Source organism: Plecotus auritus, assembly GCF_963455305.1.
Source record: "Plecotus auritus genome assembly, chromosome: 10".
NCBI classification, from domain to species: Eukaryota; Metazoa; Chordata; class Mammalia; order Chiroptera; family Vespertilionidae; genus Plecotus; species Plecotus auritus.
In genome coordinates, this window is record NC_137785.1 from 59196553 (window position 1) to 59213491 (window position 16939).

The window sequence follows — 16939 nt, forward strand, 5'->3', positions numbered from 1 at the left end:
AGGACAAACAACCCACGTCCTACCTCAACGGTGCCAAGGCCCCGGTCAGCTCACTTTCAGGTGAGGAAGGGATGAGCAGGAGAAGAGTTAAAACACGAGCGCAACGCAAAGGAGAAGAAGTTATGCGGCCACATCTACACGTCCCTCCACACGCTGCACACGCACCAGCAGACCCGGGGCAAAACCGCAGCCGCTGTACCGAGGCAACCGTACGCGCGGCGGTAAGACCTAACCGGCTCGGGGCAGGAGAGGGGAGCCCGGGGGGCCCTCGGAGAAGGTCCCCTCGTTCAGTGGTGACCATCTTGGTCTTTCTGGGAACCGGTGGGAAGGGACCCCTCAACCTGCTCCGAGGAACACAGACCGAGAAGCCAGCTGGAAGGTGAGCGCGGCATGCCCCCAGCACTGTACGCACAGCAGGAAATAAAAAGCCACTAGGATGCCCACCATAGGCGGCGCCCACGGAGACCCCGGGGTATGGATGGGGGAAGACGTATCTGCCCCCGCCCCCCCGAAGCGCTGCATTTACAGAGCATGTAGATGCGGGAAAAGGCGTGCAAAACAGCAGAAGCGGTAAGGCCTTCCACGGGGAAGTTACTTTTTAATGGGTCTTTTAGAAAGACACAAACGAGAGTTAGAGACTAATAAACTGCTGAGAGCTTACACTGAAGAGCTTCTTTGAAATGGCATGTTTGCTGTTAGTTTGTGGTCAAGTTGATCAAAAATGCAAGAAAAATGATTAAACGTGCAACCTGAAGTTTCTAACACCATGACAACAGGCAAGCACCGCGGAAATGCAGAACGCATCACACTCCCTCGCTGTTTCTTGCTGTTCCGACACAATTACTCTGGCAACCATGACCTGTTCATCCTCCTCACGTCACAAACCTAATCCCGCGTTTTTGGTAAACGCGTCCCCGTCGGCACCCAGCACAGTGGCACCGGGCAAGCGGGCGTGCAGGGGCAGACCCAAAGCGGGCCCCGCCGCTGGGTCAGTCACAACAAAACACGGGCATGCGCTCGGCTGTGCTGCTTCCGCTCCATCACGTGCAAGTCCAGCAACTTCTCCCGAGTCCCCTCAACCCCATCACAGCCCGGCAGGGGGCAACTTAGCACTGAACCCCACCCCTTGCCCAAAAGAAGCACTTTCAGTACAAGACCAAATATTTAAAAAGTCTTATAACCTCAAATTTCTAATAAGCATTTTTACTTTTAATCCGAAAGTCAAGCGTGTTGCAAGGCCTGAGCCACACTCCACTAAAGTCCTGTCTGTTGCCCACAGAACTCCTCTGCAGTTGTTCCATTCGCTGGGTCGGTCTGGTTTGAATGGATAGAGGCAAGTTCACGGGGAGGCAAAGCTACTCCATCTGGAGCGTAACCTCAGGTGACCTCCAGCATCTCCCGCCCCTCCTGCTAGGACCCCCGTGCAGCCAGGGTCCCCGTGCAGGTAGGGTCCCCGTGCAGGTAGGACACCCGTGCAGGTAGGGTCCCCGTGCAGGTAGGGTCCCCGTGCAGGTAGGGTCCCCGTGCAGGCAGGGCCCCCGTACAGGTAGGGTCCCCGTACAGGTAGGGTCCCCGTGCAGCCAGGGTCCCCGTGCAGGTAGGGTCCCCGTGCAGGCAGGGCCCCCGTACAGGTAGGGTCCCCGTACAGGTAGGGTCCCCGTGCAGCCAGGGTCCCCGTGCAGGTAGGGTCCCCGTGCAGGTAGGGCCCCCGTGCAGGTAGGGCCCCCGTGCAGGTAGGGCCCCCGTGCAGGTAGGGTCCCCGTGCAGGTAGGGTCCCCGTGCAGATAGGGCCCCCGTGCAGGTAGGGTCCCCGTGCAGATAGGGCCCCCGTGCAGGTAGGGTCCCCGTGCAGATAGGGCCCCCGTGCAGGTAGGGTCCCGTGCAGGTAGGGTCCCGTGCAATGCTCCCCCAAAGAAGGCCCGTCCCCCCCGAACGCCAGCTCCCATTCTCCTCCCCCCTGCCCCCAGCAACCACTAGTCTGCTTCCTGTCTCTATGGCTGTGACTACTTCCGGTGACCCACAGAAGTACACTCACTCAACGGCTGTCTTTAACGCAGCAGGTCCGTAAGGTTCGTTCATGTTGCAGCATGCGTCAAAGGTCCTTCCTTTTTAAGGCCGAGTAATATTCCACTATGTGTATACACCACACCACGTGGGTTGCTTCATTCTGATTTTTTTAAGGGTATGTTATTTTGAAGTCACATACAAGAGAGTTATGTTTAAAAAAAAAAAAAAAAACATAAGCAGACTACAATTCTACACCTTAACAAGACGACACCTTCACCAATTTAAAAGCACAGCAACTATACAAAGTATGCTCTCAGACCGCACTAGGATTAAACTAGAAATTAGTAACAAAAATGATAGCAGGAAAATCCCAAAATATAATACTTGGAGATTAATCCTTGGGGATTAAATAAAACATGGGCCCTAAAAGAAGTCTCAAGAGATATTTCTAAGTACAGGAAAATGAAAATACAACTTATCAAAACTTATGGGACACAGAGGAAGCAGAGGAAAATTTATAGTACTGAATGCAAACATTAGAAAAGAAGAGAAACCTAAAAAATCAATTACCACCCTATCCGGTTTGGCTCAGTGGATAAAGCATCGGCCTGTGGACTGAAGGGTCCAGGGTTTGATTCTGGCCAAGGGCACATGCCTGGGTTGTGGGCTCAATCCCCAGTAAGGGGCGTGCAGGAGACAGCCAATCGATTCTCTCTCATCATTGATGTTTCTATCTCTCCCTCTTCCTTCCTCTCTGAAATCAATAAAAATATATATATTTTAAAAAATCAATTCTCTAAGTTTCCACCTTAGCAAACTAAAAAAAGATGAAAAAATTAAATTCAAAGTAGGACCAGTAAATAATTAAAATCAGAACAAGAAATCAGTGAAAAGGAAGACATCAATAGAGAAAAATCAATGAAATTAAAAGCTGATTCCTTGAAAAGATGAAAATTGATAAACCTCTGCCAGATGAACTAAGAAAGAGAGGAGACACAAATTACTAATCTCAGCCCTGGCCGGTGTTGCTCAGTGGATAGAGCGTCGGCCTGTGGACTGAAGGGTCCCGGGTTCGATTCCGGTCAAGGGCATGTACCTGGGTTGTGGGCACATTCCCAGTGGGAGGTGTGGAGGAGGCAGCTGATCGATGTTTCTTTCTCATCGATGTTTCTAACTATCTGTCCTCTCCCTTTCCTCTCTGTAAGAAATCAATAAAATATATATTTTTTAAAAAATTACTAATCTCAGACAAAGAAGGGCCATCACTCCTGAGCCACGGACAGTACGAGGACGATAAAGGCACGTGACCAACGATTCTGTACGCCCACGGCGACGGCAGCTCCGGTCATCCCTGCCCAACCGTAAAACCACCAGGCCTCGCAGGAGGTAACGGGCTCATCCTAACACAGCACTTCCGGCGTTTAGGAAAGCAGCTACCAAGCCAGGAAAAGCCAGGAAGGAACCTTAAATACGTATTGCCACGTGAGAGTCAACAGTCTAAAAGGCCACACGGCCCTGGCCGGTGTGGCCCTGGCCGGTGTGGCCCAGTGGATAGAGCGTCAGCCTGTGGACTGAAGGGTCCCGGGTTTGATTCCGGCCAAGGGCACAGGCCCGGGTGGCGGGTTCGATCCCCAGTGGGGGACGTGCAGGAGGCAGCTGATCAATGGTTCTCTCTCATCACTGATGTTTCTATCTCTCTCTCTCCCTCTCTTCCTCCCTGAAATCAATAAAGATATTTAAAAAATAAATAAGTAAATAAATAAATAAAAATAAAAGGCCACATGGACATTCTGGAAAATGCAAATGCTGGGACAACTGGTTAAGAGCAAAGGAATGAAGACGGACCCCTACCTCACGCCATACCTAAAAACGAACTCAAAATGCATCGACGATCTCATGTAAGAGCTAACGCTATAAAACTCTTAGAGGGAAACACTGGATTAATTCCCGGGACTGTGGATTAGGCAACGGTATCGATGATGTGACAGATAAAGCACCAGCAGCAGGAAAAAAAGTAACAGATGAACTGGAACCGACTTATAGGAACTGCAATTTACAGGAAAACAAGCCAACCTTTGTGCTTCGAAGGACACTCTCAGCAAAGCGGGATGGGAGGGGAGACAGTCCGAGGGGTGGGAGGAAATAGCTGCAAACATCTACCCGGTAAAGGGCACTATCTAGACCAGGGGTGGGCAAACTTTCTGACTCGAGGGCCACCATGGGTTCTTCAACTGGACCGGAGGGCCGGAACAAAAGCATGGATGGAGTGTTTGTGTGAACTAATACAAATTCAAAGGAAAGGAGCGGAGGGGAGAGCAAGAGAACCGGATAGAACAGCCAGATCCGGCCCGTGGGCCATAGTTTGCCCATGGCTGATCTAGAACATACAAAGAACTCTTATAACTCAACAACACGATTGTTGAAATGTCCAAGGGTTTCAACAGGTACGTCTCCAAAGATACGTTGGCCCATACGCACAGGAAGATGGGTCATCGTGATGAACATCATGAGCCATCGGGAAGATGCAGACAAAACCACAGGACACTCCACTTCACGCCCACCAGGGTGACCACCCCCCAGAAGACAGATCATGGAGAGTGCTGACAAGCACGTGGAGAAGCTGGGACCCTCGTCTACTGCAGGGAGGGAGGGGTGAAGAATGTGACAGCCGCTTTGCACGACCCAGCAATCCCACCCCTAGATACTCACCCAAGAGAAATGAAAACACATGTCTAGCCCTAACTGGTTTGGCTCAGTGGATAGAGCATCGGCCTGCGGACTCAAGGGTCCTGGGTTCGATTCCGGTCAAGGGCATGTACCTTGGTTGCGGGCACATCCCCAGTGGGGAGTGTGCAAGAGGCAGCTGATCGATGTTTCTCTCTCATCGATGTTTCTAACTCTCTCTCCCTCTCCTTTCCTCTCTGTAAAAAAATCAATAAAATGTATTTTAAAAAAATAAAGAGAACACGTCTACACAAAAACTTGTACATGGATGTGCATAGCAGCGTGAATAGCCAACATGTAGAAACCCGATGTCCACCCCCTGATAAGTGGATAAACGAAATGTGGGCTCTTCATACAGCGGAGGACCCAGCCCTAAGAAGGACTGAGTACTGACACATGCGACCACATGAATGGACTTTGAAACATGAAGTGAAAGGCACTAGCACCAAGGCTGTATGTTGTATGACTCCACGTATATGAAATGTCCAGAATAGCAAATCTACAGACACAACCAGTCTTGATGCGGCTGCCAGGGGCTAGGGAGTGGGGGGGCGGGGGAGGGATGAGGACAGCATGTCTCTCTGGGGTGATGAAACCGTTCTGGACGTACAGAGCTGGGAGGGTCACACAGCCTTCGGAAACCGCTGGGCTGCACCCTTTAGAAGGGTGAATTGGAGCCCGGCCGGCGGGCTCTGTGGTTGAGCACCGACCCAGGAACCAGGAGGTCACAGTTCAGTTCCGGGTCAGGGCACAGGCCCGGGTTACGTGGCCGAGGCTGTGGGTTTGATCCCTGGTCAGGGCGCACACAAGAACCAACCGATGAATGCATCAACGAGTGAAACCACAAATCGATGTTCCTCTCTCTCTCTCTAAATTCAATACGTTTTTTAAAAGTTTTTAAGTCTTTCATCTTTTTTTAATTATTTAAGTTATTTAATTGAGGTATAATTGACATATATTAGCTTCTGGTACATAACATAACGGTTCAGTAATTTGTCTACAGTAATTTTTCCTTATGAACAACCGCAAACCCGCTTTTGCCCACCCCTGCCCTGAGAAAAGACCCCCACAATAACTCTAGTTAACGTCTGTCACCGCACAGAGAGGTTTCCTTTTCTTTTGATGAGAAATTGTAAGATGAACTCTCTTAGCCACTCTCAAATATGCAAGAGTATTCAGCGCAGTCCCCACGCTGCGCCTCACACCCCCCGGACTCCTAACTGGGAGTCTGTACCTTTTGACCCCCTTCACCCATCTCACCCCCCCAACTCCCACCACATCCCACGCCCGGCAACCGCTAATCTGCTGCCCGCATCTATACACACGGGGCGCTGTTTGTTCTTAAGACACCACATGAGTGAGATCATGCAGGAGTGACTCACTTCCTTAGCCTCACGCCCTCGAGGGCCATCCAGGCCGGCACAAATGGCAGGATTTCACCCCTTTTTCTGGCTGGGCAATACTCCACTGGGTGCTGACACCCCTCTCTCTCTCCACTCCTTCCTGGGGAGGCACTGGCTGCTTCCCTGTCCCAGCCCCAATCAATCGTTTGCAGTGAGCCTGGGGGTGCAGCTACCTTCCAGCCACTGTTTTCGTTTTCTTTGGATAAATACCCAGGCGTGGGACTTGCTAAATAATATGGAAGTTTTACTTTTAAACTTCTGAGGCCTCTCCATACCGTTTTCCACGGTGGCTAAACCAATCGACATTCCCACCAGCATGCACAAGAGTTCCGTGTTCTCCACAGCCTCACCCACACTTGCCATTTCTTGTCTTTTTTGTAATAGCCATTCCAACACGTGTGCGGTGGTATTTTAAAAAATTATTCAGCCCGGCCGGCATGGCTCAATGGTTGAGCATCGACCTATGAACCAGGAGGTCATGGTTCCATTCCTGGTCAGGGCACATGGCCCAGGTTGTGGGCTGGATCCCCAGTAGGGGGCGTGCAGGAGGCAGCGGATCAATGATTCTCTCTCATCATTGATGTTTCTATCTCTTTCTCCCTCTCTCTTCCTCTTTGAAGTCAATAAAAATACGTTTAAGAAAACACTGTACGTATATCCACAGTAGGAGTCCATATGGGTAAGAAGAACAAAGGATATAAAGTATACATACATTAAAAAGTCTGAAAATATTGATGCCAAAACGGTAATGGCAGTTATATCCTGGTCGTGGTATTATAGGGCCTATTTTTTCTTCCTTTGGTTTAGCTGTATTTTCTGGCTTCTGACAATTAGCATTTACAGCGAGATACACGCTGATTTTAAAAACCAGTACATTCTAAGGAGCAGTGATTTCACACAAAGAAGAAAACGAAGGGTGAAGAACGAACTCGGGGGACTGAAGACACGCAAACCCACAGCTCGCCGCAGATCCAGCGCGGCATCAGAGCCACGCCCGCCCCGGACAGGGCCCTTCCAGCTCCTCCTCCCCAGCCCCAATGGCCTCGCGCTCTCGTGTTGGCAGAAACTTACGACACGCAACAGTGCCCCGCACTGTGCTATCTGACCCAGTCCAAGCAGTGACGGCACGGAGCGAGCCGCTGAGGGGAAGAGAGCGAGCCCCGGTTCCAGCCGGGTCCGGGAAGCGGTTCCAGTGGAGGTTTATTCGAGGAGCGACCTGAAGCTACAAGTGTGTGCGCCACACGGTCTGACAGCTCGCTCCGACAGAGACATAGCGTCAATAGATCGACTGCCGCCACCGAAAACACACTCACCCCGGAGCCCCCTCCCCAAGCAGAGGCGAGCCGGCGGGAAATCCAGCCCCCTCCCCAAGCAGAGGCGAGCCGGCGGGAAATCCAGCCCCCTCCCCAAGCAGAGGCGAGCCGGCGGGAAATCCAGCCCCCTCCCCAGGCAGAGGGAAGCCGGCGGGAAATCCAGCCTCCTCCTAGCCTCTGGGAGGACGGGGCTCTGTCTGACAGCAGTTGTCCGCTCACCCGTTCCCATCGACATCACGATCCATTTCACACTATAGTCGCTATAAAAAAGCGGCATGTGAAGGGAACGCCGCCAAGCACTTCACAGAAAAGAAAAAGCGTTTAAAACGCCACCGTTGAGAGTAAAACCGAAACCAGCCCTTTTCAGTCCTCAGTCTAGTCGCACACACGACACAAATGAGTGCTCCCGGAACCGGTGCCGTCTGGGTGAGGCCGTGGGTGGTAACGATGCCCACTTCCTGGTGTTGATACCAAACCACGGTTACGTAAGATGTTAGCGTTGCACTGGAGTAGGTGAGGGGAACATGGAATCTTGCTGTACCATGTTCTGCAAATTTCTGTGATTGTATTTCAAAATAAAATGTAGCCCCGGCTGGTGTGGCTCAGTGGCTAGAGCATCAACCTGCGGACCAAAGGGTCCCGGGTTCGATTCCGGTCAAGGGCACGTACCTCGGTTGCAGGCCCCTCCCCAGCCCGGGCCCAGGAGGCAACCAATCCATGTGTCTCTCTTACATCAATACTTCTCTCTGTCTTTCCCTCTCTCTTCCGCTCTCTCTAAAAATCAATGGAAAAACATCCTTGAGGATAAAAGTAAACAAAAAAAAACGAAGTAAAATGTAAAAAATAACACATTTGGAGAGCTATGCATGAGAATGTTAATGTAGCAATAGGGGAGGCTTGACAGCATGTGTGGAACCTGATAAAGGGGCGACATGGACACCCTGCTTTGCCTAAGCCAGTGGTCGGCAAACTGCGGATCGCGAGCCACATGCGGCTCTTTGGCCCCTTGAGTGTGGCTCTTCCACAAAATACCACGTGCGGGCGCGCACGTACAGTGCGATTGAAACTTCGTGGCCCATGCACGGACGTCGGTTTTCGGCTCTCCAAAGAAATGTCAATCGTTGTACTGTTGATACTTGGCTCTGCTGACGAATGCGTTTGCCGACCACTGGCTTAAGCGGTTTGAAGACACAGGTTTCCGCCCACGGTTCCAACCGCTTCAGCAGGAAGCCGGGCGCGAGGGGCGCTCCCGAGTTCCGATGCCAGATCGGCATGACCTCTCCTGTGCACGCGGCCACACCTGCGCCCGACATGAACGTTCAGGGTTTTCTGCAAAACCTTTAACTCCGATTTCCCCGTGGCCTAAAGCCCCTCGTATCATCCAGGAACGCAGAGGACGGAAACAGATGTGTCACCCGCTGCCCGGGTCCAAATGAATAAAAGCCTCGCTCAGAAGGCGCCCTCAACGTCCATAAACGTAACCTTGGGGACACATGATCCCGTGCCGTGGGGTCCCGCAGCAGCGGGGCCCCCAGCTGGGATTCTGAGGGTGGGAGGCGCCGCCTCCTTTGTTCCTGAGGCCCTCCAGCAGCCCGCTCCGCGGAGAGCACGGACAGGGTGCTCAGGCCGGCGGCCGGGATCTGGCCCGGATGCTTTGAATGAGCATCCTCGTTGGCCCTTTCAAGACTACTCCATACCTACGTGTGCGCTGGTGGTTCACACACACCATCTCCAGCGCCGTGGGTGTGATCCTGAAATAGCTGCCTCCACTAACTGTGACTCTAATGGATTCAACAGACGGGAGGACAGAAAGCGGAGTAAAAGCACGTACAACAGCTTGTTTTTCTATTTTCCATTAAAAAAAAAAAAACGGCTTACACGTCCCTCTCAGCTTCAGCAGGTGTAAGAACAGCTCATCAATCCAATACCAGCACAGGTGCCCTGGAGTTTTCCTCCCATGGACCCTCTGGACTCCTAACACCAGGATTCACTGGAAGAAGTTGGGATCCAAGGCCACTGAGCGCCCCCGGACCAGAGCAGTTCTCACACACACGCGCCCCCTCCCAGCCTTAGGCCTCTCGTGTACCCCTTCTCATCCTTCCTTTCCTGCAATATACTAAACCTTTTGGCCTGGCCGGCGTGGCTCAGTGGTTGAGCATCGACCTAGGAACCAGAAGGTCAGGGTTCGATCCCAGTCAGGGCACATGCCCGGGTTACGGGCTCGATCCCCAGGGGTGCGTGTGCAGGAGGCAGCTGATCGATGATTCTCTCTCATCATTGATCTCTCTCTCTCCCCCTTCCTCTCTATAAAATCAATTAAAAAATTTAATGAAAATATATACGCTGCACCTTTGGTGTGAGCACAGGGTAGATTCCAACATCTAAACTTAAAGTGGGGGCTGAAAGATCCCACCGCTGAAACGCCATTGATCCTGCCCGGGACGGTGCCCGCATCACGGATTTCGGATGGAAGATGCGCCGTGGCGTGAGTGCCACCCAGCTGGCCACTGGCCACTGGGTTCTGGAAACCCTCGGGGATGAGGTCCACGTTAGTGTGGACTCTGCCCTGCAGAACGCTTAGTGTCGTCTCGAAAGCGCATTCAGTACCCGACGCCGCAGAATTTAGTGACCTGGAGGTTCTACCAGCCGTGGGCAAACTACGGCCCGCGGGCCGGATCCGGCTGTTCTATCCGGTTCTCTTGCTCTCCCCTCCACTCCTTTACTTTGAATTTATATTAGTTCACACAAACACTCCATCCATGCTTTTGTTCCGGCCCTCCGGTCCAGTTGAAGAACCCATTGTGGCCCTCGAGTCAAAAAGTTTGCCCACCCCTGGCTAGCCCCCTGGAGTTTCCGTGGGCTGTCTCCGCCAGCGCCCAGAAATGATAAGTAATTCTGTGGCGAACAAGCACCTGAAGCAAGGCCTCCAAGTTCCTTCATCCTCAACCCCCGTGAGGCCGCCTGACGGACCGACTGCCCTGGAGCCCAGCGCTGACACCGACCCCATGATCATGCTGTGTAGCCAAGCAGACAGAGGCCACGTCGCCAGTGCTGAAGAACAGCGTCAGCACCTTGGACTGTGACCGAGGGTGTGCACCGGGGAAAGACAATGCCCCCCTGCACGAGGACCACGACATTTCAGCCCCCAAATTCCCACCCCCTGCTGGACAGCTCCACCTCAACATCACCCTCTTCTGCTCCAAACCAACAGGAATCATACCGCCCTGACCGGTTTGTCTCAGTGGATAGAGCGTCGGCCTGCGGACTGAAGGGTCCTGGGCTCAATTCCGGTCAAGGGCATGTACCTTGGTTGCGGGCACATCCCCAGTAGGGGGTGTGTAGGAGGCAGCTGATGGATGTTTCTAACTCTCTATCCCTCTCCCTTCCTCTCTGTAAAAAAATCAATAAAGCCGAAACCGGTTTGGCTCAGTGGATAGAGCGTCGGCCTGCAGACTGAAAGGTCCCAGGTTCGATTCCGGTCAAGGGCACGTACCTTGGTTGGGGGCACATTCCCCGTAGGGGCCGTGCAGGAGGCAGCTGATCGATGTTTCTAACTCTCTCTCCCTCTCCCTTCCTCTCTGTAAAATATCAATAAAATATATTTTTTTTAAAAAATCAATAAAATATATTTTAAAAATTTAAAGAATAATACCAACATTTCCCCAGTCACTCAAGGTCAAGACTGTAGTTGATTATTAAGTCCACGGTGGGTCCAAATCCTCTCCATCCTCACCGTGAAGTACCGCTCACATTTATTTGGTCTTCTTTGCATTCCCATCCCATCATCCCGTTCGAGAGATTATTCCTTAAACCAACGTTTCCCACGGGGTCCTCTTGATGTCCCATGGTCACATGCACGCCAAAACATGACGTTTAAGTCATCCAACCCTTGAAAACAATCTCTCCAATCCTGGCAGTGCGGCCGCCTCAAACTTTTTTTTTTTTATTGATTGATTTTTATTTTTATTGATCATAGAGAGGAAGGGAGAGGGAGAAATAGAAACATCCATGACGAGAGGGAATCGTGGATCGGCTGCCTCCTGCACGGCCCCTACGGGGAATCGAGTCCACAACCCGGGCCTGTGCCCTGACCGGGAAGTGAACCGTGACCTCCTGGTTCACAGGTCGACGCTCACCCACCGAGCCAGGCCTTTTCCAGTGGGCCTGAACGAGCATCCGGTGCCTGACACAGGACGTCTCTGGACTCGGGGGCTCGGACCAAGGACTCTGACTCCGTCCGTTTCCCGTATTCGCTACTTTCTGTCCTCCCCTCTTTCTCCAGGGTGATGGACAATTAAGTCTCTGAAAAGCAAAGGGCTCAATGGCTCCCTTTCATGGACAACCCGAAGGAGCTGGTGGACCGCTTCCCACACCACAGCGAGCCTCTGGAGGGACGTGAACCCCAAGGGGGAAAAAACAAGTGAAAGAACTTTAAAATGAAGACAAGGCGCCAGGCCGTGGCTCGGCTGGATGGCGTGTCATCCCCTAGACGGAAAGTTTGTAGGTGTGATCCGCAGTTGGGGCACGGATGGGGGTCCATTGGTCAATGTTTCCACAGACCGATCCTCAGGTGAGGATTGAACAAAATTAAAAAAAAATTTTTTTTAATGATAAAGAGCCGAAACCGGTTTGGCTCAGTGGATAGAGCATCGGCCTGCGGACTGAAGGGTCCCAGGTTCGATTCCGGTCAAGGGCGTGTACCTTGGTTGTGGGCACATCCCCAGTTGGGGGGTGTGCGGGAGGCAGCTGATTGATGTTTCTCTCTCATCGATGTTTCTAGCTCTCTATCCCTCTCCCTTCCTCTCTGTAAAATACCAATAAAATATATTTTAAAAAAAAGAAAAAGAAAGTGAACCCACTCCCGGGGGGGGCGGGGGGGGGGGGCTGTGGGTACAGGGAGAAGGCTGTGAGGGTGAGTCAGGCAAACTTAACTGTTTGAAATAGGACTATGAGGACTTCAGGATGAAACCTAAGTACTTACTTTACATTTAAGAAATCCCCATCTTTGCCCTAGCTGGTGTGACTCAGTGGATAGAGCGTCGGCCTGGGGACTGAAGGGTCCCAGGTTCGATTCCGGTCAAGGGCATGTACCTTGGTTGCAGGCACATCCCCAGGAGGGGGTGTGCAGGAGGCAGCTGATGGATGCTTCTCTCCCATCGGTGTTTCTAACTCTCTGTCCCTCTCCCTTCCTCTCTGTAAAAGATCAATAAAATACATTTTTTTTTTAAAAAAGAAGAAATCGCCATCTTAGGTAGTGGCCTAGCGGGTGAGGAGAAACATACGCATCCAAGAAAAAGCGGCCAGGCAAGCTGCACCCATACCCGAAGCAGGTGCTTCAAGAGTTCAAGAAGGAACCAAAGGCGTCCAGAGCCGGGGGACGGGCCGGCCGGGATGTGAACCGCCCGGAGCGAGCAGGCAGGAGGTCTACCCGCGTGGCTGAGGCAGAGGACGCCGAGATGGAGATGTGAGAGCGGCACGCAGCCGCCCCACAACCCAGCCCACGGTCCTGCTCTGCTCTCCCCTCCCCCCGATGGAGGCCGTGCGGCCACAACCGGCTCACCTATCAGCTCCACGTCAGCCGCGCGCCCAGGGCTCAGAATGCTGGGGACAGTTTCACCACATTTAATCTCAGAATAGCCTAACGATGCACTCTGAACTCAAATGTTTTAAATGTCTGCATTAAAAACAGCAAAACTCCCACAACAGTCGAGAAACTAGGATCCATAAATCAAAAGAAAAATCTTTAAGCACCCAGACACTCTTACAAAAACTCAATAAAAAAAAAAAAGGTAAAAAAACCCACCCACGTTAAAACTGTTGACCTCCTTTTAAAGAAGGAAACAAAATTAGAAGGAAAGTCTGATAAAACGATAAGTAGTGTTAAAACAGGTTTATAATCAGTTTTAAACAGTAATCCCTCCGGGAAATAAACATTCCTCTCTTTAATCCCTTGGAGGGCAACATACGATCCGAACAAGACCGGATTGCTTCTAAGTTCAAATGGGACCCTGCCATCACACCTTCAACCATCAACAGCCAGGAGAGGGCGGGACAACTCCTCCTGATCAGAAAGAGGCAGCCGCATTTTGGATTTCTAAGGGATTTTTGCTAGACACGTACGCAGAAGCTTCAGGAAACCGAAATTAGGGAACTTCACGTTTTTAGTTGACGGGTTACTTCACTGGAGCTTATTCCTGAACCAGCACCAAGGGAACCAGAACCCCTCAGTGTCCATGTGCTCTCCCTGAGCCACAGGTCGACGCTCCGCCCGCCCGGCCACGCTCCCAGGATGGAACCGGGAGCCTTTTAGGAGAAGGGATGGCCATGGAGAGCGCCCTTGAAGCTCAGCAACAGGGTCAACCCCGAAAGGGCGCCCCTGGGGAGGGGCAGTGAGGGCAGGTTCCACACGTCCCCCAGCGCCAGCCCTGAAACCTCCCTGCCTCTTCCCTAAAAGGTGTGAGCTGTGATCGTAGCGTCTGGCAGACACCGGCCCCCCGCGAGAAGCAGATGGAACCCACCAACTCGTTTCCCCCAGGCCTTCCACACCCGCTCCGCCTGCCCAGGCCGGGCAGAGCGGCAGAGCTGAACGGGTGAATCTAAGGCATGGCTAACAGAGCTTTCACTGGCCTCCTGCAGCCCCAGTGTAAGGCAGGATCTGAAAAGTGAAAAGCAATTTGAAAGCTCATTCTCCACACACCAGGCAAATGCATGCACACGCACACACAGTCACCAACACCCACACACACTCACACACACACACTCACAAACACGCACACACACACACACACACACACACACACACACACTCGCACACACTCAGTAACCGGTCGTATCCCAGCAGACGGCTTTCCCAGACGGGAAACCTAGCTGAAAACTTCCCCTGCTCACGGACGTAATTTCACTAGGGGTCAGGGGAGACTGCATTTTGTAACAGCTGAACTTTAACCAGACTGTCATAAGTGGTGCAACATTCCCTCATTAGCATACAGTTACCCCTCGAATGAAAAGCCCTGGCTGCTGGCCAGGAGCTGGGGCCAGGGGCCATGAACTCCTAGAAAGTTCTATGGGCCGCTGAAGGGAGAGCTCCCCAGCTCCACCGGCCTAAACTTAGCCCTCACCCCATTCCTCACTCCCCACAGCATCCGGCGTCGCTAAGATGATACATTTTGAAAATAAAAAGGAAACGAACCGATGGAGCAAAGGGCCAGTTAGCAGGCAAAGCCTTGCTGGGCTGGCGATTCCTGTTTGGGATTGGGGGAGGGGGAGGAGCTTTCTGGATGATTCTATTCTTGGCAAGGAAATTAGCTCCAGGTCCTGTTCCATCAGAAGGCCCCAACGCAGGACCGTTCTGGGGGAATGAACGCTCTCCCTGTGCGAAGCGACCTCATCCTGGGGTGTGCGGATGGGAGCAAAGTGGGGAGGGAGGGCTGCAGGGGGGAGTCGGGGAAGGTGTGTTTCACTGTGGGGGGGTGGGCATGGGGAGGGGCGCTGGGAGGGCAGAATGAATGGATAAGGTCGGAGAAGATGTGGACAGTTAAGAGGAAGTGTGTGGATGACTAAGGGAGGTGAAGGGAGGGCGTGGATGGCTAGAGGGGAGAGGTGTGGACCGCTAAGGAGGGTTAGGGGAAGGTGTGGATGGTGGACAGATGAAGGGATGTCCATCAGCCCCCTGAGAGGCAGCAGGGAAGGAGGCCCCGTGGGGTGGCCTCGCCCGGGCTCTCCCCACCCCCCTCTGTGGGCGTGTGCCCCGCTGCGCGTGTGCAAGGGCCAGGCCGCCAGGCCGCAGGGCCACCACTCACCCCACGACTCCCTGGTTGTAGTTCCTCCGCTTCCAGGGGGTCCCGCTGTACACGCCCCCGCCGCCGTCGACCCGGCCGCCCCCCGCGGGCCGCGCTCCGCTGGGCTGCAGCAGGCTGTAGTTGAGTCCGTAGGTGCTGGCCTTGTTGTCGCGCTTCCTCTTGTTGCTGCTGCCCGAGGCCGGGTCGGTGGACTCTGCGGCGGGGACAGCGGCCGAGGACGGGGCCGGGGACGCCGACGGGGCCGAGGGACCCGCGACTGCCCGGCGGGCCCAGGCCGCGGGCTGGTGGTGGTTGTTGTTGTTGTTGGTCGTCTCCAGGGGCAGGAAGTCCCGCTGCTCCGCGGGGCTGCCCAGCAGGCGCTCCCAGGAGCGGTACATGCTGGCCGGGGCCGGCGCTGGGGCCGGGGCCGCGCCGCCGGGGCTGCCGCTACCGCTACCGCTGCCGCTGCCGCCGGTGGCCGTGCTGCCGCCGCCGCCGCTCGCGCCGCCGCTGCTGTGACAGTGGTGGTTGAAGTAGAGGTTGCGCAGCCCCTGGGTCGTCTCCCAGATCTGCATCCACAGACTGTTGGACGGTCCGAGCTGCTCTGGCTGGAACCAGGCGATCCTCGGATCCATCAAACGGCGGCGGCCTCTGCCCCCGCCCTTCCCGGCCTCCCGCAGGGCCGCCCGCCGCCGCCGCGCCTCGGGCGCACGCCCGGCCTCGGCTGCTGCTGCCGCTGCTGCCTCTGCTGCTGCTGCTCCCGCTGCTCCCGCTGCTGCCCGAGCTGCCGGCGGCGTCGCTCCCGCCCTCGGGGACTCCGCGGGCCCTCCCCCCTCCCTCCGCCCCTCCGCTGAGCCTGTCACCGAGGTCCCCGTGCAAATGGCGGCCGCGGCGGCGGCTCCGGAGAAGGACGAGTGGCGGCGGCGGCGGCAGTGGCAGTGGCGGCGGCGGTGGCAGGGGCAGCGGGATGCGCCTGCTCCGTAGCGTCCTCGCTACTCCGGCCCGAGGGCGGGGCCTCGGCCGGCTCCGCCCCGCTTGCCCCGCCCCGCCCCGCCCTCGCGCTGGCCCCGCCCCCGCGCCGTGCTGTCCGTCAGCCCGGAGGCCGCACCGTGCGTCACAGAGGCCACGGCGCGGAGCGGTGCCCGCAACCGCCCGGCCCAACCGTCCCGGCGCCGGCTGGGCACCGAGCCGCACGTACCTGGGCGTCCGGGTGCCCCTCGCGCGCGCACGCCGCCACCGCCGGTCTCGGTTTCTGCGTCCCGGAGCCTGGGTGAAGCCGGACGGAAGTCGGCGTCAGCTCCGCGGGGAAGGGGCGGTGGGAGGCGGCGCCCCGCCCATGGGCCCTCCCCCGCCCGCCTCCCGGATGTCCTTGGTGCCGACCCCTCCCGAGGTCTCAGCTCCGAGCACACCTGCCTGAGGGAGGAAGTGCCCCCGGCCCCGCGCACGTGCGCTGGGGCCCGCGCCTACCGCCCCGCGCGCCCCGCGCTCGCCCCGCGCCTGCCCAGCCACGCCCCGGCCTCGGCGGAGGGTCCCCAGCCCACCTGCGCGGCCGCACGCGCGTGATCGTTGCATGTGTTAGCCATGAGCCCAAAACCCACTCTGCACAGCCACGCACACATCCGCACGCGCGGATGCACAGGCGCGGAGACGGACATGCGCTGCTGGGGGTGTAAGGACACCTCGCCCGCCCCGGGGTGCACCGCCCTCTTGGAAA

General features: G+C 55.0%; 1 protein-coding gene across 3 annotated transcripts in view; it reads right to left on the reverse strand.

Annotated features, from left to right (window-relative positions):
• TENT4B (terminal nucleotidyltransferase 4B) overlaps window positions 1-16474 on the reverse strand; it is a 40035-nt gene extending 23561 nt beyond the window's left edge. The window contains exons 1-2 of one of the 3 annotated variants that reach the window (XM_080644915.1): window positions 16424-16474; window positions 15247-15735 (exon numbers count right to left, since the gene is read on the reverse strand). In XM_080644915.1, the coding sequence (XP_080501041.1) occupies window positions 15247-15623 (377 nt within the window). In that variant the 5' untranslated portion in view covers window positions 15624-15735; window positions 16424-16474. Of the gene's footprint in view, window positions 1-15246; window positions 16031-16423 lie in introns of those variants that run through there. The other 2 variants (XM_080644916.1, XM_080644914.1) reach the window with 2 other exon arrangements.
• Between the last annotated feature and the right edge of the window lie 465 nt (window positions 16475-16939).